Source organism: Molothrus ater, chromosome 2 (assembly GCF_012460135.2).
Source record: "Molothrus ater isolate BHLD 08-10-18 breed brown headed cowbird chromosome 2, BPBGC_Mater_1.1, whole genome shotgun sequence".
In the NCBI taxonomy this organism is placed as follows: domain Eukaryota; kingdom Metazoa; phylum Chordata; class Aves; order Passeriformes; family Icteridae; genus Molothrus; species Molothrus ater.
The window spans coordinates 67,806,440-67,832,140 of record NC_050479.2 but is presented as its reverse complement, the minus strand read 5'-3'; the positions used below and the strand labels follow the sequence as shown (position 1 = coordinate 67,832,140).

The window sequence follows — 25,701 nt, the reverse complement described above, 5'->3', positions numbered from 1 at the left end:
AGAGATAAACAACTGAATCTGACAGATCTGCCTGATGGCTGTTTTCAGCCCTTAAGAACCCACCAGGATTCATTTTTATGATATGTATTTCAGTCCTTGGGGGTCATTCTGCCTGGGTCAGTGAAAAGAATGAGAACTCGATAGCAGGATTTTCCTTTAACTGATATGGCTGCACAGCAGGTCTTTAAAGAACATAAACCACCAGGAAACCTAATAGTGAACTAAGTGGCAAATGAGAGGACCAAATTACGGCCATCAGAACCTCCCTACCGCTTGCAGGCCATCTTCTTGGTGCCTTGCAGAGGGCCAAATTTATCACTGGCTCAAGCTAATGACATTATATAAGAAGATTATTTATAAAATAATGATAGATATATAATTATATAAAATATATAATATATATTTGATTATAAAATAGTTAATTTAGCCCAGTATACTGTGGTGAGGCAAAGGAAATAGAGTAATGGGAGAATTGGTTACAGAAAGCATTTTTTAAATCTTCCCCTAAGAGTTCCAATAAGTCTTCCCTTATACCAACAATATCTGCGTGTTGTCATCCTTTAAGAGACTACTAAAGTTCATAAAAGGGATGTACTTTTGTAATTAAATTTTATTTGACCCATATTTTTCCTTCAATCTTCATTCCCTTTAATACAATTCTGACTCCCTGTACTCCTTCCTTTGTCAAAACTGCTTTGTATTTCTCTAGCACATCATTTCAATCAAAGAAAGCAGGGACCGAAAGCAAGAATGCACAATATTATCCTACAATAAATAACTGTAGGACTGACCCTGTAAGTGAAATATGTCAGCAGCTCCACAATAGCTCCTAGCAAGCAAAGGCCTGGACTTCAAAGACAGAAGAGGGGGGTCTTTTTTACTGTTTTGTACAGGCAGATAGACAATGGCAGAACTGGGATTGAATGTAGAATATTGATACACAGCTATACATTTATTTGAGAGAAGTCATCCCCTGGAAGAGAGAATACAAATCTACTGCCTCTTTCTGTTCATTTCCACACTAGGATTTTTATGGATCAGCATTTCTTCATTTACAAAGACTCCAACTGAAAATTTAAGATAATAACTTAAATAGACACTGTATAACAGCCTTAGCTTAAAAGCACCACTATCTTCTCTTCTAAACATTTGGCTCTTAAACATCAAACATTCCCCAGAGAACAGCAAAAGCAGCGTAAAAAACAATTGGGTTCTATTTGCACTGTTTTGACAACAAACAAAGCTAAGAGAGAAGAGCAGCTATTATCAGACATCTGTTCTGAGGAAGAAATTATATTTATGGCCTCAGGAGTATGTGCTGCTCAAATTACATCAGAGAAAAGGTCAGCATGCTGTAGGTGTATGACTAATTCACTTTGAGAAATCAACACTGCTGCCCAGAAGTAGAGTTCCTGGAGAGCAATTACACAGATGTGAAGGCTGAGATAAGTCCAGATCTTCCTTTATGCACTGCAGGAGGCAAAGGTACCAGAGAACCGCCCTCAGCTTACCTGAGAACAACAAAGTCTCGGACGGGGTGAGGAGCCATGGTGTTCAGAACATATTGGTAAACTTCTGTCTGCTTGTCCAGGCTCTCCACCACCTTCCACTGCAGGAAGTCCTCGTCCCAGAGGTGACGTTCTCTCAGCACTCGGTTCAGCACAACTGATGGGGGGGCTTCAACTTCAACTGAGGCTTTCCAAAGCCTTAGTGGGTTCCCATCCCCAACCTGAAGTGACCAAGAACACAAACCCCGGTAATTTACATGCCCATGTTCAGCAGATGATAACTGAGGACAAAATCTCAATGTGTGTGTCTGGCTTCAGCTTAAGATCATTCGTATTTCCCTGCTAATCATTACTATTATTGCTATTGCTGCTGCTCTACTAGTCCTGGATGGAAATCTGAAGTGATTCATTACTCTGCTCTCACAACAGAATATATCTGGACTAGTTCCCATAGTGCCAGTGAGGTTCTTCATTACTTCTGGTGTGACAGACACTTTTCCAAATCCAAACATCCTAAGTGCAATGATGAATATGTGTCTGCAAAAGTAAAAAGAGACGAGAGACTGAAACCCTGGGCTGAAATAAAGGAGGCAATCTTATACACTACCTGGGACTGAGGGTCCATGAACCCTCCTGGTTAATTCTGGGGGAGCAGAACATACTTTGATTCAGTTATGTGTCAGGTACACAGATGTTTGCTCCTCAAAATAGCTGCCAGGGAGGTGTTGGGAAAACACCTTTCAAAGAGCACAGACTATTTGCTAAGTCTTTCTTGCTCACAGATCCTGTTTCTTGGAACACCTCCACACCTTGCAGTAAGGGGAGCAGAAAGTGCTGGGCTATGCACAAGGTGAATATCCTAGATTGCACACATTCAGCTTTTCTGCATGGTTTTAGGGGTCCTATTTCAGGCAGTAAACAACATAACTGTAATCATTGGATCCTGCAAGCCCTGCTTTTCTAACCCTTCCCTACCCTACCGTTCTCATATACCAATGTGAGTACTTAGGAAACCTCTAGTACCTCCCATAGACCCAGGGAGGAGTGTTTCCCCAGAAACCCACCTTCCTCACCTCCAACCTTAAATTATTTCATGTTTTTGTAATTCTTTCTCCCCAAAGCTTTCAGTTCCCCATTTCTCCTGCCCTGGAGCCCCAGATTCCCAATCCCTCTGTAGTCTCACAGGTCCTTGGCCACCAGCTACAAAGGCCTCTATTCCCTCTCTCCCATCTCCCACATCCTGCTCCCACCTGTGCTCTCTCCCCAACCTCCCACAGTCCCTCCCTGGAGAGGTCACTCACAGAAGCTGGCTACAAACCAAAGTAACTGCAATTTCTTTGCCCTGACAGAGGGGTTGCACTTTCCCAAGCTGGGGTAATGCTGCCTCCTGCCCCCTCACCATCCAGATCTCACATTCCTCCCAGTGCTCTTCTCCTGCCTAATTAGTGTCACCCACCCCTAATCCATCCCTTCCTCTTGCTAGCTGCTGCTGGTTTGGAGACCTCTGCTTTGCTATTCAGTTTCCAGCAGCCCTGAACTCCACTCTCTGCAGGGACCCTGCAGCACCCTCTGCCTCACTGCAGTGGTCTGGCTTTCTCTGAAGAAGTGATGGAGCCTAAAAAAAATTCAGAAATTTTAATAAAAGCTGCAGTATCAAAAATCCACATGAAAAAAGGACAAAATGATCAGGGATAAAACTGGCCTGCTTAAAAAAGCATAGGAGAGCCTGAAGAAGTTTTGTAATTACCTATGTTCTAGCTGTGCTCTCCAAACTGCTAGAAAACATCAAGAACTGGTTGGTCATGTGCCCCAGTCAAAGAGTGTGGCCAGGTAATGTATTCTGTTGTTTAACATCTTGGCTCACTCTCTGATTGTGTTGTTTGCTGTGTCATTTGATCTATTTTGGAGACTCCAGCTTACTTTCTGTGCCTTTTTCTGGAATCTCATACTTGAAACATTATTACATTACATTTTAACTGCTTTCAGTGATCTTTTTAAAAATAATAATAAATGAGTGCCTTGCCAGAAAGAAGGGTGTGAGTTTTGCCATACAACATGCCAGGGTGGCCCATAGCTGAGCTGCATTTTGCTTTGGTTTCTTTACTGCTTCTTTCATGTCTCCCCAAATTACCTTTTTGTAGGCAAGTTCTGTGTTCTCTACACTGGAACATGTGACCCATCCTTTGAATTTCTCTTTTGCTTCTTTCTGGAGATTTTGCATGAGATTTTCTAGGTACACCTGATAGTTCCCTCCTTCCTCATCCACTTGTTTACCAAGCTCATCCAGGGTAGGAGAATGCACTTCTGCATCAACATAGGAGTTTCGGGATTGGGTGATCATCTCATGTGGGACCTGTGCCACAGAAGGGATGGAAAACACACAGGGAAGATCTACTGAGAACTTTTCCTTAAGACAATATGTTTCTAGGCTGATGGACCATTCACCATTCACACAATTGTTCCAGCCTAGGATCTGCAAAATGCACACCAATTTCTGTCTTATGCAAGATGAAACATCAAAGTAGTCTAATGAAACAGCCCATGGCTCTGAACAGCACTACTCATGCAGAACCGTGTTAGACTGATCAACTGGATGTCAATACCCCACTGTTACTCCTTTAGCCCTCAGAAATACTGCCTTGTGCTTCTGGGCAAAGAAGATACAAGCATTTGCTCTCCTCCAGCTGCAGTGTAAGTAGCTGCAGGAATGACTGCAGGTCTCTGTGTGATTTTTACTTTATTGCATGACACACAGAAATAAAGTGTAAAGGCAATTATTTTTAAGAGGAATAAGTTTTAATTGAGGCCTTAAAAGCATTGTAATAAAATTTTGCACTAGCAGATTTTGATTTGAATTAGTCTAAAATTTTCTAATCCACTGGTTTGGGTTGAAAACTGTCACAGCATAATTACCCTGCATCTTTTGAATAATAAAAGGGAACTGCCATAAAGAAATGAGATAAATAAACTTTGGATGAAGCAAGTTTACAAATAAGTGAGGCACCAATCTCTGAGCTAACACAAGACAGAAAATATAAGCGTAAACATAAATACTTCAAAGGGTGCTGCATTATGTGGCCATGAATAATGCTGTTTGAGTCTCTCACTCACCTCAAAAAGTTTGTTGCATTCCATTATCATGTGAGCAAGTCCCTGAGTAGCTGCCAGGTTTTCACTGAGGTCCTTCTGATCTGGCTTCCCTGTTGCATATTTTTTCTGTATTACTCTGTAATTGAATTCAGTATCTCAGGTAAAGAGCTGAATATTTTTAATATGAAAGCAAAACCAGCAGGATGCTCCCAACATCAGAGAGAAAAAACCCCCTATCTTTAGTTTCTATTTATCAACAAGACTGCTCAAACTGTTGGGCCTTTTTTAAAGGAAAAATGTTTACCTCAAATATTGCTCAGCCAAAGGTAAAAGCAGGAAAGGTTATGCATATCCTGCATGATGTGTTGTACATTTTGAAATGGATTTTTAACTGACTTGATGTAAAGTGGTTTACATTGTTACTTCTTAAAGCCCTTGTTCAGACACGAGTTATACATGTACTTGACCAAGAATCTCAGTGTATTCTGAACCAGATGGGAGGGAAAAAAGTCAAGAGGGACCACTAATGTTTAGCCTGGCTATGCCCTGTTTAGTCTACACTCACCATGTTACAATTTTAATGTGGCCTGAAATAAACCCTGTTTCCTGAATGGCAGAATGTAGACAGTAAATTGAAAGTGAAAAAAAATCACTCATTGAAAATCTATATATCAAAATCCTTTAAAACATGGTTAATCTTTGACTTCAACCAGAGCAAAATCAACCCCTTTTCCTTTACAGAAGTCAACATTACTCATGCAAAACTCACTAGTGCCCCATTGAAAATTCCACATGGAAAGCAGGCACTGCATGTTCACAACAGACAACCTGGAATGCCTTCTGGGCTTGAGAAAACAAGTGTGCTTCTGGCTCTGCAGCAGGGGTTTTCCCCTCTTACTGAAGCCATGCCCTGTTTAATGTGTGCTGGAAAGCAGATGGCTTGGAAAATTTTTCCTGCGTACCACTGAAAGTATCACTCTGTATTCAGGTTGTGACTATTTATAATGCTGAGAAGAAACATACCTCGGAGAGCTTTCTTTCTTCACTATATTGAGATGGAAGAGGGAAGGGGCCAGACAAACAGCGATGTTCATGGGGGTCATCTGATTTTCCTCCACGGAGGTGACGTCACTGAGGAAGCAAAGCAGGGTCTGCAGAACCTCCCTGTTCTCATCGGCCATGAGCATGATGGCCGCCTGCACCGCCTGCAGCCGCTGCTCCTTGGGGACATCTGCCAGGGAGCAAGGGACGTCCAGGGGGTCAGTTGTCAGATCAGGGGAGGAGCCAGAGAGATAAAGCTACCACAGACATTCACAGTCCCCTCAAGTGCTCAAACCCCGCGCAGAGGTGGTGCTCAGGGACGTGTTTCAGTGGTGGGCCTGGCAGTGTTAGGTTAGTGCTTGACTCAAAGAGGTCTTTCCTGACCTTAGCGATGGCTTTGTGAAGAGGCAGATGACAGGAGACCAAGGGGAACAGATCAGCTGGTCCTGATCTGCTCCTCCTTCTGCTCCTCCACAAAGCACAGCTTCCCTTGCCAGTGTTTGGCATGTCTCTGTTTGAAGGGCTGCTCCCAAGAAAGACACTGGGCTTCATTTGAAGTTTATGAAGGGAGAAGAGTACTCAGTACTTACAGCTTTAAATGGTATTTTTCAGGTTTTATTTGTCCCCTGGCAAGACAGAAATTTAAGTCTTAGGGAAGCTTTGGGAACACTCAGATTTGTGTCCTAAACCGTAGAAGAGTTTAATGGAAGAAGTAGTGGAAATGCTTAAATAGCACCTCAGACAGATTCATTTCTAAAACTACCATGAGTTCTCTCAGTTTGGACTTCAAGTCCTCCTCTGGGTATTACATACTCTCTATAATCAAGTGGAAGAAGAAGAAAAGCAGATTTACAGTAGAGGGAACAGCCAGCATTTAAGATTCGACTGCTAGCCTTGTACAAGCACTTTATTTTAAAAGCTTTCAGACATGAAAGACAAAATGAACACAGCTCAATACTTCTAAAGTTTCTGAAAGCAGCAAGGCCAGGTTTTTCTGAGAAGTCAGGGGAGCCTTTGCTAAATCCATGCCATGTGTCTTTTCTTCCCATGACACTTTCTCGTAATCCCTCCCTCCCCTTTATTGTTGCTCTGATGGGTCTGGTACATGAAACAGAAGACCAGCCAGTGCTTCAAGTCACAGGTAAACATTAAACAACTGGGAGTTTTAGGAAAATGGAGAAAGTTTCATCAATGGTATGCCATATAGACTACTATGCTAATAATCTCATCCCAAATCCTATGTGTTACAGCAATTCAAGCCATTCTGGATATATGAAAAAGGTCTTGGATATATGAAAAATATCTTCAGTGAGTCCCAGAAAATCAGAAATCTCCTGCCAATACACTAGGAGAGGAGAATCCTTCCTAACTTTACATTAACAATTTGTCAAACAGAACAAAGGGCAAGAAAAAGTCTCAGCTACAGATTAGTTTAATTGCAGATGTTACGAAATACAATTGGTATCCCAGAAATTTTCAACATTTTCGTTTCTGTGAAAGGAATTTTGTCAGTACTGTCTGAAACAGAAAAATATATTTGTTGTTGATCAGGTGGAAAAAAAAATCCTTGCTACTCATTCTTAATTCAAACACTATTTTCTGATGCCTACAGAGGCCTTTTTTCTTGTTCCTACCTTGGTTTAAAGAGACTCATCCTCAAGTCTTTCTGAAAACCTTTAACTCCTAGTGCATTTTAGCAATCTTAACTCATCTAACTCATCTTTTCCCTTTCTCTCTGAAAGAGAAGTTCTTCAGATTTCCTGCTGCAGCACCACACAGGCATTACAGAGTCAGCCCATGCCTCTTTTTATATTTTTTGTTGGCTGGTATCAATGTTTCCCCATTCAGCCTCATGGCTTGGAAAAGGGGAGCCCTCTGGCTACAGACCTGCTTATGCTGATGCCACTGGGATCTGCCATCTCTCTCTTCCTGTAGCAAGGGGGTAATTTACTTGCAGTCTCTTCTGTGCAAAGAGACATCCCCAGTTTTCATTAAGCAGTAGTTTGGAGGTGATTTGTTTCCAAGGACATGCAGAACATGTCCTTGCAGTGGATAATCTTCTCATTGGCCACCTCCCCATGGAAATGATGGTGACTGCCATTTTATTAGCAGCCAGAATTCCTGTTGCTTTTCTGAACAAGCTTACTAATGTGTGTGCAGGCAGTCAACTTGTGAGCAGGAAAGGAGAAGGGGAAATGATGGTCCAGGGCTGGGCACCAACTCTTGCAGTTAACTTGTGTCCCAAGACATCACATACAGCCAAACCCACTGAATTGATTTGCAGTGCTGTCTTTCACATGCAGAATCCAGCGTTCTCTACCAGCTACAGACACTGTGGTGGTAAATTCATTAGTGACTGCATGCCACAGACAGATTTTTACAGTAAAGGGAAGCAACGGAAGTATCTGAGATTCTTAAGCACTGGGATTACACAGTGTTTTAAAATGGCTTTCTATTGTTTTGGCAGCTGAAACGTCTGCAAGTGAAAAGACTAGACACACTTCTCTTTAGTGCTTCCAATTATTTGGCTTAGGCTGGCTGCATCTGCCAGAGTGCTGGCTGACTGGTCCTCATAATGGACACTGTCAGGAAAAAAACTCTAATTCCTCTGGCTGTTCAGTGTTTTCCTCACTGTTTATTTCTCCCTCAGTCTGGAGAAAAGATACACAGTCATTTCCTGATTCACAGGGACTTTCATTATTCTGATGCATCTCAGATTTTTCTGAAGATTGCTTATGCTGGAAAGAAAAGAAGAAATCCCCTGGTTTCTTTCTTTCTCTGAGTTCTTTACATAGAGCTTATGATCTACATGAAGGCAGCTTCTTTTTGCATGTACATTTTATTGACTATTATGAAAAAACAAATAATCAGAAGCCACAGCAAGGAAAAGGACTACAGAGACACATATTCTCATGGTCAAATACCACTTCTCCATGCTCAGAAGACTCATTTATATTGAGATATAAATGCATGAAATGGGCCCACAGTTTAAAGAAATCTGACAAAAATATGAGTCTTCATGCTCTTTGTGTTTTTCTTCTGTCTTCTTTCTGGCTGTGAGGCTGGTATGAAGATTGTCTTTCCATTAAATTTGACACTGAAATATTTAGGTGGTTCCAAAGACCTGTTAGTGAAAGATTTTGAGGGCAGAGGGGTTTTTTATATCTCAAAGCCTAGCAGAAAGAAACCTATCCAGTGTTAACATGCCAAAAATATTTACAGTATATTACTATATAACAATTTCTAATTATTTATAATAAGAGAAATATGTAGAAATATCAACTTACATTGATAGATGTGCAGAAAAGTCTCTCCTAGTTTACTTGTGAGGAGGGGTTCTGGCAAGTCCCTGAAGAATTGCTTGACCATGTCAGCCACATCATATGCTGACTGGTCCTCATAGCTGACGTTTTCTGGGGAGCTCTCGTTCATCTGGCGCAGGGCCTGGATTCGGGATTTCACTCCAGATTTCCGAAACAGACCCACCTAAAAACGTACCACATTGACTAGGGTAAAGGGGAAAGTGGCACTCGAAGAATATATATATGCTATATACATTTATATGTGGGGACTTGGATCATGACCAAAGCTTGGGTTGCTTATTTCACTCTAGGCAAGGAGGAGGAAAATGTGCAGATGCAATTGATGGTCCTACAAGTCTCACAGGCAAGCACAGGCCCCCACAGAAGGATTGCAGGGGTTAATAACGCTGCTGCTCTCTGTCCCATTCTAGAGAGACAGTTCAGAGTGCCTTGTGGTTTCTCTGCTGCCTGAGAAGTTTAAGCAAGATGCTCTGGTGATATAAATCAGCCTGGCTTGCTTGGCTTGGGTCACTGACTGTTGATTTACTCCAGCTGAGAATCTGGCCCCTCATATTTATTTGGGTATATATTTTGAAGACTAACAGGAAAATATTATGCTTAGCTAAGTAATAAATGCTGTGACAAAAGATTAGTACTTCCTAGTAGAGCTTTAAAATCAAGATTAAATGTATTTTTTCCCTTTCATGCTCTCTGCTTCCAAGAGTTCTCCCAAATCTCACTGAAAAGTCCAGTTCGAGAGTGGGGGCCACGGAGGGATTACTTGTGCAGTGTCACTAAGATACATTTTTATCCTGTTTGCTTTCTATTTTGAAAGGAAGTGGTAATTCTTCAAATGATGCCTTCAAGGCAGGGCTGCCCTTTCTTGTCCTTCTCCACCTGCGGAATTCCCCCTTGGGTGAATTCCTAGGCCTCAACCACATTATTTATTCCCAAGTGAGTTTACAGTGTTTCATTTGGGAAGCGTTAACACTGTTTTCCCTTCAGTTTTGCAGGGAAAAAGGTGAAACATTGAGAGAGACCTGTGGGAAAGGCCCATTTCCAGTTGGGAATTATAGACCCTTTTTCCTCTGTGGTTGCTGTCTCACTGGTGATTGGCACAGTCCATCAACAAACAGTAAAGGTAAGAGAATAATGCCTTCTGGCCTTCTTCCCCTTACTTCTGAGCAAGAAGCAGCACAGAGTTCACAGAGGACCCTCCTCTCTCTAGAACACCTCCCACGCTCACCGGAGAGTATTTAGGATCCTGGTTAACTTGCACATTCATGACACTAATTACACAGATCACAGCTCTGTGAGGGGCTATATTTATTTAATTACTTATATGGAGAGGAACTGCTGCACCAGACTGGCTGTGAGGCAGCTCTTCTCTGTCTTCTTACCGATTAATTTAGTGTCACTTGAGAGCTAAATTTATGTACAGGAAGTGGAGAACTGGAGTGTGCCCTGTGTTCTGTATTTATGATCCCAAGTGAAGCTCTGCTCTTCTTCCTGACAAGAGCATACAAGAAAGAACATCCAGCTCTTTTCATCTGGTTTTCCCTTTCCCTTTCTCTTCTTCTTTTTAAATGCCTTTTCCTCTTAGAAATGTGTGCTGAAGATGAAGAAGATGGACTGGCTAATTCTGTCCAAAAAACAAGGTTTTGGCTCGCAGTAGATAAACGTCAGACCACAGGCTCAGTTCCCTCCTTTTGATGGAAAGTGTTCCTGCTGGTATAAACAACCAGTAAAAACTTCTAGATAAGTCTGATTTGAGAGGTCAAATGTCAAATCTCACCCATGCAATCTCCAGCTGCACATCATTCTACTGCTCTACTGCTCTTGATCTCTGTTTAAAGACATTTACCCAAACTCCAATTTCCTTTTTTTATTAATGGAAAAAATTAATAATTAATCAAAAGAGTTCTTCGCTCAATAGAAAAAGATGTTTTAGGCTTTGTTATGCATTATTACAGACTTGTTCTGTAAATAAAAAGGGACTAAAAATTCAGAGGTTAGTCTGCCCCGATCTCTTTACTATCCTCATGCTGCGTGGATCATCTTCCCCATAAGCAGCCATATGATGCATGACAGAAATAAAGATGCAGTTGGAAAAGGCAAAGCAGTTTCTCTTTCACAAAGTGAAACTGAATTACATATCCTACAAGTAAGTATGGGGATCCTCATGCCAGTTTAGGGATTTCATGGCAGGAGCCAGACCTTGCAATGGTTTAGAGCAACCACAACTTTACCAAGAGTGTGCAGTAGAAGCTCTGACACCTGTTCTGAACTCTAGCCCACCTTCTGCAGTGCACAGGAGAGACACATAAGCAAGATGCTGAGGTTACCCAGGTCTCTGTCCGGGCATTAGCAGACTTTGAATTAAATGGGAACAAAGGGAGTAACTCTAAAGCAGAGGAGCTGAACTGCCTGGAATGTTTTTGCCTAGAAAGGTTTTTGGTGAAAAGATATTTTAAAGGACACAGATTTGTAGTTCTCCTCCTTCTTTTTTTAATCAGTACTTTCCCAATTTTACTCTAAGAAGAAACCACAGCTGAACTGACATTCACAGAGCTCTGATGCTTCCCAGCCTGTAAACACAAATGGAGCAGAGAGTTGTCTGAGGCTTCCAACACCTTTTAATTGCCTCAAGTCTCTCAAGAGCTTTTTCTTTCTCCTTTGTACTCCCTTTTACATTCTCCCCACTTAATCCTCTCTCTTCTCTTTCTTCCTCTGGCTCTGCTTCTTAGCTGACAAGCCCATCCCTATCCATACATCTCCTGTTCCTCTTATTTGGGCGTCTCCTCCTCCAATCTCATCACTAATTCCAGGCTTGCTGCATCACTTTTCTTCCTACACTGGCTTTCTACAGCTTTTACACAGCTTAGTACACAAACCCAGATGAGCACTGTGGAAACCAGGCATGTTAGCTCCTGAATATATCACTTCTACTTGTCTCCATGCATCTTTCCCTTTCATCCTCTTTAATAAATTTCTGACAAGCTGTTCATCCCACCCCTTAGCTCCTGCACTACATATGGCTGGCAGAACTCATCTCAGCTCACTTTAACACTGTGAGTTAGATGTCAAGGTCTGACCACTACAGGATCCTTTTACAGAGAGAACTGACAGGAAGGACCTCTGTCTTTCCCACTGGCTGCAAAGGGAAACGGTTGTGATTCACTGGAACGCCTTTAATTTTCAGATTTCAGTTTTGGGGAAGATGACTGTCACCCAACAAAAATCCTGAACAGCAAACAGAATGGTGATTAGAAAATGTGAAGATTCAAAACAGACTAATTCCACCCTTTTCATGTGCTCAGAAAGCAGCAGAGTCTGCAGAGCAAAGCGCTGGTTGCTCCTTTCGAACTTACAACTATCTAAAGGCATTTATGAAAGAGGTCATATCACATGAGGTCAGTAACAGTAGAGGACTGAACATAAACAGCCAGGGGGTTTCTCCCAGTCCCATGTTCATAAAAATATACATCCTCATCCTTAGGGGAAGAACAGTAAAAATATGATTAGTATGTCCCTCTGTAGCTAAAGGGAATGAAAAAAAAATGTGAAATACTTTGAGCATGAGGGTCTCCCAGCTGGCTTGTTGTAGCTAAGAACACTATAAAAGGCAACGTACCATAATGGCTTTGGCATTGAACCCCTGCTGACCTAACTATCTGGATATATCTGACTCTGTCAACAGAATACTTGGGAATATTTTGCTGAGTTTGCTCTCTATTCTTGGACTTTTCTGTCTTTGCTAAGTAAATAAAACCTTTTGTACCATATCTTGTGAAATGGTGAATGCAGTTAACCCTCAATGGCAACAGTCAAGCATAAGCAGTACAGATTTATGTAGAAGTGGGGAGTCCTGATCCCTTTCCAGGTTTCATTCAATATACATGAAGATCTCAAAATGTTCTTTGAAGTAGACTGTGGTATACAAATCAGCAGGACTGTTACAGCTACAAAATTTCAACAGATTAGCTGGATACAAATCTCACAATGGAAAACTTTTAGTTTTGGCACCAACTATCAAATCACCAGAGGAGATTGAGGCCAAACATGAGAGATAATAATCTTCAAATAATCCTGGCACAAAAATGCTGACTGTTGCTTGCTTAAAGTGGCTTTTCAGAAAAAAAGAACAAGTCCATGGAGTAAAGCTCCTACCTGGTCTAGACAGTTGCTCCGTAGGTAGCGCAGGGCTTGCTGTATGCTCTGGGGAAGAGGCTGACCTGTTCTCTGGACGTGAACTATCAGGGGCACACCAAAGACATTCTTGTCCTTGTAGTCAGGGACTTTCATCCTCTTCATGAACTTTGGCACAGACCTGAAAATTAACATGAACAGGCTGCATGAAAAAATCAGGGTATTTACACACCTTCTGAATAACACTACTGACAGAAATTGGTAACCGGGGCCTTTTTAAATAAAGATGGTGAAATAATGTTTAATGCACAATACACAGACACTTGACAATTTGCATAATTGATTAATTTCTTAATGTCTATAAGTGGATGGCCTCTAAGGTATAGCATAACAATCAGCTTTAACAAGAACCTCTTACTATGCAGGTGTCATCCAGCTGAAGCCAACAAGGTTTAAAGCATCTTTTAGGGACTCACAAGAATGGCAGAGCAAACCGGAGTGGAGAGGGTATCTGAGGGAAAAGGAGGTTCTAACATGCTGATGATCTTTGATCTTCTACCAGTTACATGATTTAGTATTTCTATTGATAAAATTTTACAATAAGAAATGATGGTGGGAAATCCCTATGTGTCAGATTCCTCCCTTGGGTTATATGATTTATTCTAGTTAAGTAACTTAAGTGAAAGCTGGTGAGCTTGCTTTCTTCAAAAAATTGTGATGAAAACAAGAACCAACAGGATTCCCTTTTTGGGAATCATGACTGCCATGGAATTAAAAAAAAAAAGAAAATGACCTGAATGTGACTAAGAGTTGTGTCATCTGTGTGGGAAGAAGTAAAAACTCATTTTAAATTACCTACTGAAGAAGTACAGTGCGTAACTCTACAGCTATTTACAGTGCCTCTCTTAAAAATCCTTAGAGACTGATTATAAAAACTGAAGAAATATCTTTCAGGATGAAAATCTTGTACAAACAGTAGCTCCTAGAATTTGCTGTATTCTAGTCTGCTTAATTGAAGTTGGGTAAGGTGAGATTAGTTTCAGTGCAGATGCCAGCTAGCCACAGGGAATGCTCCAAAGGAGAGCAGTGAAATGGGGATTAATTTTACTGAATTTAGTTATCTTACAGAGATTTAGAAAGAGTCAGCTGTCTGGGCTACCTCTATACCCACTCTAGAGAGAGACACCTCTGGAAGGTGACCCAAACCCTCAGCCTTGGATATAATGGGCTGCTTTGGGTTGCCTGTCTGTTTCCTCTGACCACAAACAGCCAACCTGACTTTCTGAGATTAGATTTATAACAGATTACTCTTTTAACTTTTCCTAATGACTGATGTCAGTGAGGTGAATCTCACATGTATCAATTGTATCTATTTTTCCATTTCTAAGGGAAAACTTGTCTTAACGTAGCTCACAGATGAATTTAGTGGGATTTTGGGGAGGTCCTTTCAGGATGAAAATCACAATATAAACATCAAGTCATACTGTATCTGGACTGGGTGCCTCAGTGTATTAGGGAAAGATTCTGTCATTGTTTTGGTTATTTCTCAGATACTTTCAAACTCTTATCCATGCCCATTTCCATTTCTGGTGTACCTCAATCTGTGGGGCCCACCAGGGTTTGTGTACCACAAAACATGCAGGTTTCTGTAGAGAAGGAGCCACATGGTGAGCATTCACATCCATGTGTGCTTCCCTCCTCTGCCTGAGTGACCAGGTAGCTGTCACAGCTGCCAGGGCTGCCAGCTCCCTCTAATACAGGTCGAGGCCTAGGCCAAAGCCTGCATCTTTGATTTCTAGAGAAAAGCCCCATAACTATTCTAACCCTTCTTTTAAAGCACAAACAAAGCAATATCAAACACATGAAGCAGCAGCTGTTTCTTTTTGAATCACCAAATGAATACTGGGTAGGACTTACTGTAAACTTTTCCTACTTTATAGTCACTCTCTCCTATTTCTGTTTATTTTTCTGGAACTGTAGCATTGTTCAAAAGGCCAGGGTTGTCTCTCTGTTAAAGCACAGGAATGAAGCCAGATTTCCAGGATCTATTTCTCACTTTGCCAACAAGCCACGAGGCAGCAATGGATTAAAAGGGATAGTTTCAAATCCCACACTTGAAGTCATTGGTTCCTTCTAATTCCATTTATTTACCGACAGAATAACAGAATCAGGAGAAGCTATTTTCTTCTAAAAAGTCTCCTTCCAGTTAGCAGTGGTACTCACCAGGTCCAGCCATGTTTGTTTGACATGGAGTACTTTTCCATGATGGCAGTGAGACGAAGCAGAGAGAATTTTTGCAGTAGATTCAGCTGGGCTGCTGACTGGTTGCTGATGTGAAGTGATGCAATGGAGCGACTCAGGCGATGAGAGATTTGGAAACTCTGCCATCGTAATTGCCTTTAGCAAAAGAAACGATAGAAACGTCAGAGAACTGCTTTGGTTGGGCAGAAAAGATGGTGTACTGTGAGATGGGGCTGGGCAATGTATAAAACATACATAAACACACACATACATGATGGCTTGTGGTGTGAAAAGAAAGAAAATTTACCTTGGAGATAAATACAACATTTTAGTCAATCTCTTTTAATTTCAGAAATGCCCAAGTTTTGTTGGTTTAACATTAGAATCTCAAGTAGGTGTGGGTCCTGTCCATATACTTGGGGAAGCAGTGCTGCCTGCTATGGTCTTTAGCCCACACACTTCCAACAGGATGTGGGAGATTCAGAGACAAATGTTCTTTGCCTGACTCAGAACTGGTGTTTGATGCCTAGTCCCTCATCTCCCAGAGGACTGACCTGACCAGTGAGGTATTTGGAGATGAGGTTCTACAAACAGCTCTGTTATTAAATGCTGAAGGACTTTTTTGAAAAGGATTAAACCCTGTGTCTCCTTAGCTAGAGCTAAAACAACCAAGCTATTGAACCATTCACATCTTTTTACTCCAATGCACTTCCTCTGTATACTAGATTTATCAGAAAAAAAACCCCTAATTTTATTTTCTTATTTCACTAAATATAAGTTCTGACTCAAATCCTAAAAACTTTGTCACTGCTCATTTACTCAATAGTTTCCTCCAGTCCACTTTCACTTTTGTGGTGGTGGTGAGCAAGCACAGGCAGCAGTAAACCATGGCATGGCAGAGTCCTCTGTGAGGGTGTGACAAGACTGACAGCAGATCAGAAAATACCAGTATTATCAGAAATACCAGTATCAGAAAATACTAGGTATGTTCTCCCTGCTTTGGCACTTTCAAAGCCACCCAATGTGCAACAGTTTAGACCCACAAAAGCTTTTGCCCAGGACCATTGGTACTTGGCTCAACAGGAGCTCATCACTCTGACTTAAAACATGTCTGTAAACTATCAACAGAATTCCACTTTCACTTTATTAAGAAGTCACTCATTCACCATCATTTTATCCCACCCATGTAAGGGGCTGGGGCAGCGTAGGGAGGTTCTCTTTGAGCACAAAGGTGCACATTTTTAAAGCAGATCAGTGCATTAAAAAAGTGCATAAAGCTACAGATTCATAAAGACCTGGGTGCATAACTTAGAAGCCAAATTAAAAATGCATCCTACAACATATACAGGGTATATGTAATCAATGGATCAAGGGACAAAAAAATGCCTTAGTTTGCTCTATTAAACCAATTCTGCATTGATTCCATGTAAAAATCTCCACAGCAGGATGTCCTTTCCCGGAAAATCGCACCGTTCCCTAGGAAGTCCCCATCTCCATACAGGATGAACACTACTGTAATGGTACCCTGGGCCTTCTGACTCCCAAGCTGAGAACCTCTGCTTCCTTATATTGTATTTCACAGTCTGTGGATTTGTATACAAAATTCTGCTACTTACCTGCTTGGCCTTGTGAGCGATGCTCCCACCCCAGAGTCCCTCCTGTCCCTAACACCAGTCGCCTCAGATTCATTCAGGGATGTTCCATCTCTGTCCATGTCGCTCGGGGTGGTCCGGCCATCAGACACAGAGTTTCCTTCAAAATCGAGAGTGATCTGTGTAGGCGACTGGAAAGGCAATGATGGGGATTCCCTGACTGACACGTCACCAACCGGCAGAGCTGGCAACACCTTCTTTGACCAGCCATCTACCACCTCCTGCAGTCCATTGACATGTTGCAAAATGTCATCTAACTGAGGAAAAAGGACATCCTTCTCTATGTCCAGGAGGTCCCCAGTACTAGCATACAAGTGGGAACCTGGTACATTGTCATAAATACTAATTCTGCTCTCTTTAGGACAGCAAGCCATCAGGCCAGATTCCTTTGGAGTAGAGCAGTTCTGCTTTCCCAAAGAGATGCTGCCTGTCCTCCAGTTTACACTGTTACTGTTGTCTGTAGGTGAGAGGCTTTCAATGGAAAGTGCCTTTGGGAAGGTCCCTGGTTTGTGATCCTTGGGAATGTGCACAACCAAGTTCTCTTGGGAATGAAATTCGTTTTTGCGGTTTTGGTCCACCACTTGCCGTAAGGCTGTTCCTGCCAGAACATCCAGGTCCTCCAGGTACATCCCACCTCTCTTGTTTGCTTCATGGCACTTGCGTTCCTTCAAACACGGCGTGCTCACCCCACTGCTGCTGTTTTCGGACTGGCTGCTGTCACTGCTGGATTTGGCAGAAGAGGGAAGCCCTCTTTTGACTGAATCTTGCCCCAAATTCTGGAGATCGCCATTGACTATCTGTACACAGTGCATGTCTTTCAAGGATTTTGGCTCAAACTGGAGAACTGGTCCACTGATCTCTAAAGGACCTGTTCTTCCCGAGCCTTTTAGCTTTCCATGCACGGCTTTTGCTTTCAGCGTCTCCATGCGTTTTAGAAAGGTTTTCGCTCTGGCTCGTGTTGGATTTTCATTCTTCAGGCTGTCCTTGGGGAATGGGGTGGTGTTTATTGCAGCGGAGTCCTGCAGCAGGGTGCTCTCCACATCGTGATGGGCAGAGCAGTCACAGGCCTCCCTGGCAGCACTGGTGGTGCCAGACTGGCTCCTGCTGTCACTGCCCCCACTGCTCTCGCTGTGAATCGATGAGAGCTCAGGCTCGCTCAGATCTGTAAGGACGCTCTCACTGCTTGTCGTGTTTTTCATTTTAATGTCCCCAGAAGAGCCATGTCTGTCAGACCGGTGAAGCAGAGCATCAATGTCGTCCACCCGAGACCATCGTTTGCTGGTTCTTTGGAAAGTCCATTTATTACTGATAGCACAGAGATCTTCTTCATCTGAATCTTCACTCTGGAAAAAAAGCAAGTGGCACATGTTAAAATTGTGTGCTTTAACTTGATATTCGAATTAATGAGATTGGGCTGCTCCAGGTGAGCAACAGGCAACAAAGTCTCTCTGAGCCAAGTTTATGGAAGGCTGGTCATCAGTCCTTTCATAACACTCTCTTTCATTCAATTGTAAAGACTGCAAATATCTTATCAAAAGAGGAATAAAAGCCTACTCCATGTTAGGAGTCCCACTGATACGTCTTGGCTTCCATGGACTGCCTGTGCACTGAGTTGTGTAGGGCTGATGCTCACAGTGACTGTTTAGAAAAAAAACATTTTGAAAGGCCAAAGTAAAAGAATCCTGATTTGCAGGGATGGTGTTAAGATACACATGGTAAAGACAGGGAAGTGGCTGCGTACTACAGCAATGTGAGCTATTTAAAAATCCAAGACAGCAAATATCTGGTGCTGCACGTAGGTTTGCAGTGAGAACTAAATAAACATCTATAAACTTCATGGGCCAGATGCATCTAACAAGATTTATGTTTCAGGACTATAACGACAGATGAATAATCATGATGCTTAAAAAACAATAAAAAATATTTGGCAGTATTGCTTAGGGTGTGTCTGAGTGCAGGCAAAGGAAAGCAGAGAAGGCAGCCATGGAGGTGTGGGCAGGAGGAGCAGCCAGGCTCAGGCTGGAATAGGGCAGCATCTGCAGCTGAGGTGAGCCTTCCTACAGTGGGAAACCACTGTCTTCACTGCTGTCATCAGTAAAGGCACCCCAAACTTGATGACCTGCAGCCTGCCCCACTGTCTCTGGCTTCCTTCAACCTCTTCCAAGGCAGCAGCACCCCACAGCCCTTTCTGGTCTCATTATGTTTAGGTAGCTCCAGGAGCTACTCTGCAATGCAGAAAACGTGTGCTTTGAAAAAAAATTTAGATAAAAACCCTCACCCTATGACATTTTTCTCATCCGTTTGCTCAAACAAAAAAGATACATCTTCAGCACGAAGCCCATGGTTGCTAATGAGTACCCTTTTCCTGACTTTGAACTGGACTTATACTGCATTATTCTTGTGCATTTGTTTTAAAGCAGAACAAACTAACTTCACCTACATGACATTCAAACAGCTCTTCACATTCTTGGAAGCAGTATGAAGGCAGTAAAATATGACAGGCTGTCAGACTAAAATGAGGTGCTAAACCAGAAAGACTATTTTGGGACTGGAAAAATTCTCATTTGAAAAGTCTATTATTAGAAGTATTTTTATATGAAGTTTTGATGGTAAAGTTATCTCTAATCTTTGACTAGATCTTTACTGGCCTGTCTAATTGAAAAATGTAAACCAAATTTTACAAGGGCACCCAAAACCTTAAATAACATGAAACCTCAAAAGCTAGAGATTGGGATCAGTAGCATGCCAGGTCTCACTGATGCCATAAACTTTTTCCAGTTTATCACTCCAAGTCAGCCAGATGTTTTAGATTCTGTCCAAACCATAAAATAAAATATAGCTGTGAAATTTTGGGTTTAGGCATTCCTCTTTCTTTTGTTAACATTGAGGTGTGCAGTGTTCCTGTGAGTTTACAGAAATGAATAGAGATCCTCATTCTGTGGCTTGTTAAAGAGAAAAATTGAGCACCTAGTGAAATATGAGGGAAGGGGCTAGAAAAGGCTAATACTGCTTTGGCCATTTTGTCTGCAGTAAAGAAATTGCACATCAGACAGTTCTACCTTTGTTTTAACTGTTGCTGTGTGCATATATGGACCAAAGGACTGCATAGTCTCAGGAACTTAAAAATCCATTTAGTGTGGTCTTAGTAGTGCCACAAAGTGGATATTTTAAAAACCACAAGGGTACGTACTTTTAAATATTTAGCAGTGGTAATTATATCTACAAAGCATACCACTGCTGAAGCGTTGGTGGCATCAGCCAGCAGGATAAACATATTTTTAAAATTTGTTCTACATTGCAATATGCCAAAGGGACCTTAAAGAAGATTCTTGGCTGACACAAATCCCTGTAGCTGCACTGACATTACTGTATGAGCTGACAGGATTTAGCCTGTATTTTCTACAAGCTGGAATCGATTAAAGTAGCCAAAGTGGTAGAGACATTGCAAAAAACACCAAGAAGAGAGCAGAAGACAGAAATAAAAATAAATTCAGTGGTAAATATACTTTAAATCAAAAATTTGTGGAGTTTTTATTTTGTGGGGCTTTTTTTTGTGGTTTTGTTTTGTTTGTTTGTTTGAGGGTTTTTTTTTTTTTGACAAAGCAGAGATGAACAGAAATGGATATTGGTAGTAAACAAGTTTTGCCTCTAACCACAGAAAAGACAGGATTACATTCTGCCCAAGAATCACTTAGAAAATACTTAGAGGCTTTTCAATGTCAAAATTTGCAGCTCAATTAAATAAAGGCTTAGTTTTGGGTTCTTTTTAATTGATAAAGAAACATGCTTGTGTTTCATCAGAAGCAAAATCAGGCAAATATGAAATGAAATATCTGGATGCTGAGATACTGCCATGGTGACTCACTACAAATTCAGCTGCACTGTGAGTCCTATGACATACTGTGCTTTTCTTTTGATGAAATCAATAGAAATTCTGGAAGCCACAAACATCCTGAATGACCCACTGTTCTTGTCAAATATCTGAGTGTCCTGACAAACGAAACTTTCCAAAAAAAAAATGTTGAGAGCACTTAGCCCACCCACGTGTCACCAGCTAGGGGTACAGCAGATCAAGAGAAGGTCTGAAAGCAATGATTCATCTGACACAGGCAGAGCAGACATATTGGAGCAGTGACTGTATATTCTACTGACCTGGGGTGAAATCAAGTGCACTGCTTTGGAGCATATTCAAAAGTCCAGTTAATGCCATTATGTTTGGGAAGATGAGAAGGGACAAGGTTCTTGAGGAGTGATTGGTAACATTTGCCAAAGAGAAAGAGGTTTTGATTCACAGATTTGTCACAGCTGATTTAAAATAGTGCAGCTTTTTGACTGAGGGTGTACTTGCCTGAAATACAGAGGCATGCTAACAAAAGGCAAGTAGTGGATTTATTCGCGGTGGAATTCTGCCACATTTTTCCAGCTGGGGGCAGGAATTCTCATAAATCGACAGCTGCAGAAGGCAGTTAATCCAAAGGCTAATCTCTGTCTGTCCAAATCGCTTACAGACATATTTGCAACACATACATGAGCATTTCTGTTTGCATCTTGATGAAGCCAAGGGAAGACAGCAGCCCACAGTGGGAATGGTCTGGGTGGGAGAGTGGGCAGTAGGGAACACTCCTGCTGAGCTGTCTTTCACAGGAACCTTGCCTGGCAGCTTGCTTGGCCATATTTTGGTGAATCACTCAAGCAGCTCTGCTAGTCCTGTGCATACCTGTTATGCTGAAGCTCCAAAGCTGGCTGATTTTGCATTTCATTGTTCAGATCACCATAGAGACTATTAGGAAAGGCATTATCCACAGCCAAAGATTTATTTAGTTTGGTGATCAATTTCAGACCCAGTTTCTGGCTTTTACACTTGCATTTACATTTCCTCCTGTCAGCAAGCTCTCCCTCCTCTTCTCTCACCCACATTCTCTTCTACTTTCAGTTGCTCTGTATCTGTGGACTAAAATCTCCTCCAGCTCCTCTTTGTCTACATTTTTCTGTGCTCAGCTTCTCTGTGGCCTTGTGCAGGTATGGACTCAACTAGCTTCTGTACCCTTAAAAGAGTACCAAGTAGTGCCATGTCTCTTCCACCACAAATTAGTGGTCATCTGCAAGGAGAGCAGCTGAGGACTTCAGTCCATTCAGAACAGGGAGGAGTGGCAGCAAAAAATTAATGAAAAACAAACATAACAAACAAAACAAAAAAATCCTCCATTTTTAATACAACATAAAACCCAAGACAAAAAAGACCCAAAACCATACACAGTGAAGAAGACCCTGCAGCTCTAGGGAATGGACAAAATAGAAGCTTAAGAAGCTAGTACACAAAGGAAAAAGCAGATATGTGCCAAAGTGGGATATCTGGACATTAAAACCATCCTCTGTTCAAGTTCCCTCAAACACTGAATAGAGTATGATGAGACTGAATTTGCAAAGACACCAAAAATTCAGCTCTTGGAGTCAGTTTTTAAAAAGCACTAGAAAAACACTCTAGGAAGGAAAAACAGGAACCAAGATTTTTCAGAGTTGACAACTAGCATTGTACAACACTCAAGGACTTTGGGGAATTTGTGACCAGAAAACCAAACATTCAACAGTTAATGCTGGGCATGTTACAAAACTCAAAATCAACAGGCTGTTTCTGCAGCCCTCACTGAAACCCTTTATGCTCAGATAATTCCCGTGTTACACAGGAGCTTGTAAGGATGACAGAGTTTATTTTCATATTCTTAACTGGGAAGAAGTCAGTACAAGAAACAAAGAAAAGCTGTTGTTTTCATCTGAGCAGCTTCCATTTTTTCTGAGCAGGATTTTCCACTGTGTACTCATACAGCATTGACAAACAAGCCAGTCTAATGAAGCTTTACTGTCTTTTCACCCACTAACTTTAATTGCACACATGTAAAGTTTAAGTACTGTGTGAGCCCTTCCAACACACGTAGTATTTACTCACATTTTCTATTCTATTCATGATTTCAAGATTCAGCAATTCACATTATTATGCCTCCAGATAATGCTGACATGCATGTTCAAAGTAAAATAAACTTAACTTACTTTTAAGAGCATTTTACTAGATTAAAGGCTAGATTGGGGTGGTCTTATCACAAAAGCCAGGGTATATTTGATGAAGTTCCCTTACCTTTTTTCTTTGGAAGTTCACATCGAGTTTCATTGAGGCGCACTTGTTCAGTGTGTTCAGTCGTCTACAGGGCAAAGCAAATTCAAAAGATTAGCAGCCTCTGACTAAAGGGCATGATTTTTTGCAAGTTCAAAACATGCTCTCTTATCTTACTGTAGGGTGCCAACCACATATAACAGCTTCAGAAAGGATAGGGGTCATCTATTCCAGCTACATGACCACTGCATCAAAGGGGACCCTTAGTTTCACTTTACTTGACAGCCAGGTTTGATAGATTGCTTTTTAAATTCATAGACATTTCCATATTAGCACAGGAAGCAACTCTAAACAAACACCTGTGATAGCTGGGGAAATGACAAGAAAAGGAGGCGAGTTGCCTTATGCAAAGGCATCAAAAATGATTGTAACGCAAGTGGTCTAAAATGGGAATTTCAAAGCACTAGTGAAAGACCAAACAAAGAACCAGCTGCAGTTCCTCACTTCTGACAGTTGGTACTTCTTTAAAAAAGTTGACATAAAGAACTTCTAGCTGCTACTTAAAAGTTTCTCCAAAGCCAAAAGTTTCTTTTCTCCTATCTGTGGATCTTACACAGGTTAACACACCAAACATGTAAAAAATTGAACATTTTTAAATAAACATTTTTAGCTATTTTTGACCATGTTCATACTGATGTTACCAGAGTCTCTGTAAGGCTTCTGCTCCTTAAATCCAAGGCTATCCTGTGATGACAGTGAGTTGAAATGACAATCTGTGTGTGTGTGTGTGTGTGTGTATGTGTCTTTGTGCAAGGACAGCCAGAGGACAAGTAAACATGCTCTTTCAATAGAGAACCTCCTGTGGTAATGATAATTGATTTGGTTTTATTTATACTCAAAGATCCTGATCCATGAAACCATCCAAAAGCAGAGGCTGAAAGTTAAATATGTTCAACTTTGAAAATTTTCCATGTCTAGGACTAAATTTCAAAATAAAAGGAGGAAGAGAGAGAGAGCTACATGCCCACAGCACTCCTCTGTTGGCTTCTTGCATCTCCTGTGTCTTTATAGCAAGACCTGTTTCTGTTGCTTTTGGGTTGCAGGGCCTCCAATTTCCAGAAGTTAACATTTGAAATGCATGTGATAAGTTACAAGGACACATGAAAAAAGTATCAGATCAATGATATAATCTCTCACATAACATAAGAAGATTATGGCATTAACATATTACTCTGCAGAACTTCTAATATTAGCATACCTTTCATATTGCTACCACTAACCAAGAACTGACCCATCAAATGTGGATCTTCCTTAAAAAAAAATTCCCTCTGAAAATATCACCTACTCATTTGTAGATCAAATATTCCTCCCTAACTCAAGCCAATAAATCTGTTATGCTGCATCAGAAAAGTCCTGTGCTCATGGTATTAATTTGGGTTTAATGTATGCACAAGCACACCCTGCATGCATGATAGCAATGTTGAAATAAATTCCAGGGTTTGTGGCTGTGTAGCTATATCTGCAGCCTTCTGCCCACAAATCTTCTTCTGGGATTACACCTATTATTGCAAAACTCTTTTGCCCAAACACAGAATTTCTCAACCCGAAGTAGCATTTTCTTGGGGCCCTGCGGCTGAATAATGTTCAGTGTTTCATTCGAGCACAAAATGTTTAAATGTGTGTATCGATATCAATTCCAAGTATGCAGAGGCACATTTTCAAAGTACTCCAGCCCAGCTTTCTATCTTTGGGGACAGCTTCCTCTTAGTGCTGAATATTGGCTAATACTGGAGTTCCTGCACCTCTTTGTCAGCTGGCCTGCGCTGAAGGGAAAAGTCTAGCTACATTTCCACACTAGCTCCACCAAAACCAAAACTACTTTTTACTGGGCGTCAGGGACTTCAACCCCAGGTTTTAAATTCACCCCTCTGCAAAACATTGTTATGTTTTCTGGGGCTCTTCCAGGGCTGTAGAAAGATTTGCCAGGGAAATTACAGAACTAATGATCATATTTGTGAGTTTGTCTGGTACTAACAGCTCAAATCAAAATCAGTCTTTTTCAGCTTCTTTCACCTTGTTCATGTGCCAGTGGTGGCAGAGAGTTTTTTTCATTAGTTTAAAGTTGTCAGATGACTGACAGTCAACTCCTCAGCAAGTTATTCGAAAATAAAAAAAGCCCAGAAGTTTCTGGCTACAAAGGCTGTCACCAACGTTCCAGCTGAAGTGAGACGAGCACTGCACTTTTATGCCACTGCTTAAAAAACATGGGAAAAGAATGCTGTTTGTAATGTTAACAAAACACAAAGTCTGGAATTGAGAAAAGGCAGGGAAAAACACATTAAATAAACACAAGAGAGATGGCTATATAAAACCCAAATAATCTAGGATGCATTTGAAAGTATCTGTAAATTTCTGCATTGTTCAGGGAAAGACTGGAAAACATGTATTACAGCATTTCAGTGATGTTAATTATATTTTCTCCAGAGCATCAAAGGTGGCTTAAGACTTTGAAATAATTCTTAAAAAGCCAGCAGTGATATTCAGGTGCCCAAACAGATGTTTCTGATGCTATTTTAGATCCCCTGGAGTATCAAGCCTGGCCTTCAGCTGCT

General features: G+C 41.3%; 1 protein-coding gene across 5 annotated transcripts in view; it reads right to left on the bottom strand.

Moving 5' to 3' along the window:
* STARD13 (StAR related lipid transfer domain containing 13) overlaps positions 1-25,701 on the bottom strand; it is a 246,078-nt gene that overhangs the window by 5,006 nt on the left and 215,371 nt on the right. For 4 of the 5 annotated variants that reach the window (XM_036403160.2, XM_036403076.2, XM_036402989.2 and 1 more), the window contains 9 exons: positions 23,114-23,177; positions 16,948-18,326; positions 15,314-15,487; positions 13,112-13,271; positions 8,927-9,125; positions 5,622-5,829; positions 4,620-4,734; positions 3,640-3,861; positions 1,512-1,729 (listed from right to left, as the gene is read on the bottom strand). In XM_036403160.2, coding sequence (XP_036259053.1) covers positions 1,512-1,729; positions 3,640-3,861; positions 4,620-4,734; positions 5,622-5,829; positions 8,927-9,125; positions 13,112-13,271; positions 15,314-15,487; positions 16,948-18,326; positions 23,114-23,177 — 2,739 coding nt within the window. Of the gene's footprint in view, positions 1-1,511; positions 1,730-3,639; positions 3,862-4,619; positions 4,735-5,621; positions 5,830-6,114; positions 8,764-8,926; positions 9,126-13,111; positions 13,272-15,313; positions 15,488-16,947; positions 18,327-23,113; positions 23,178-25,701 lie in introns of those variants that run through there. The other variant, XM_054518487.1, reaches the window with a different exon arrangement.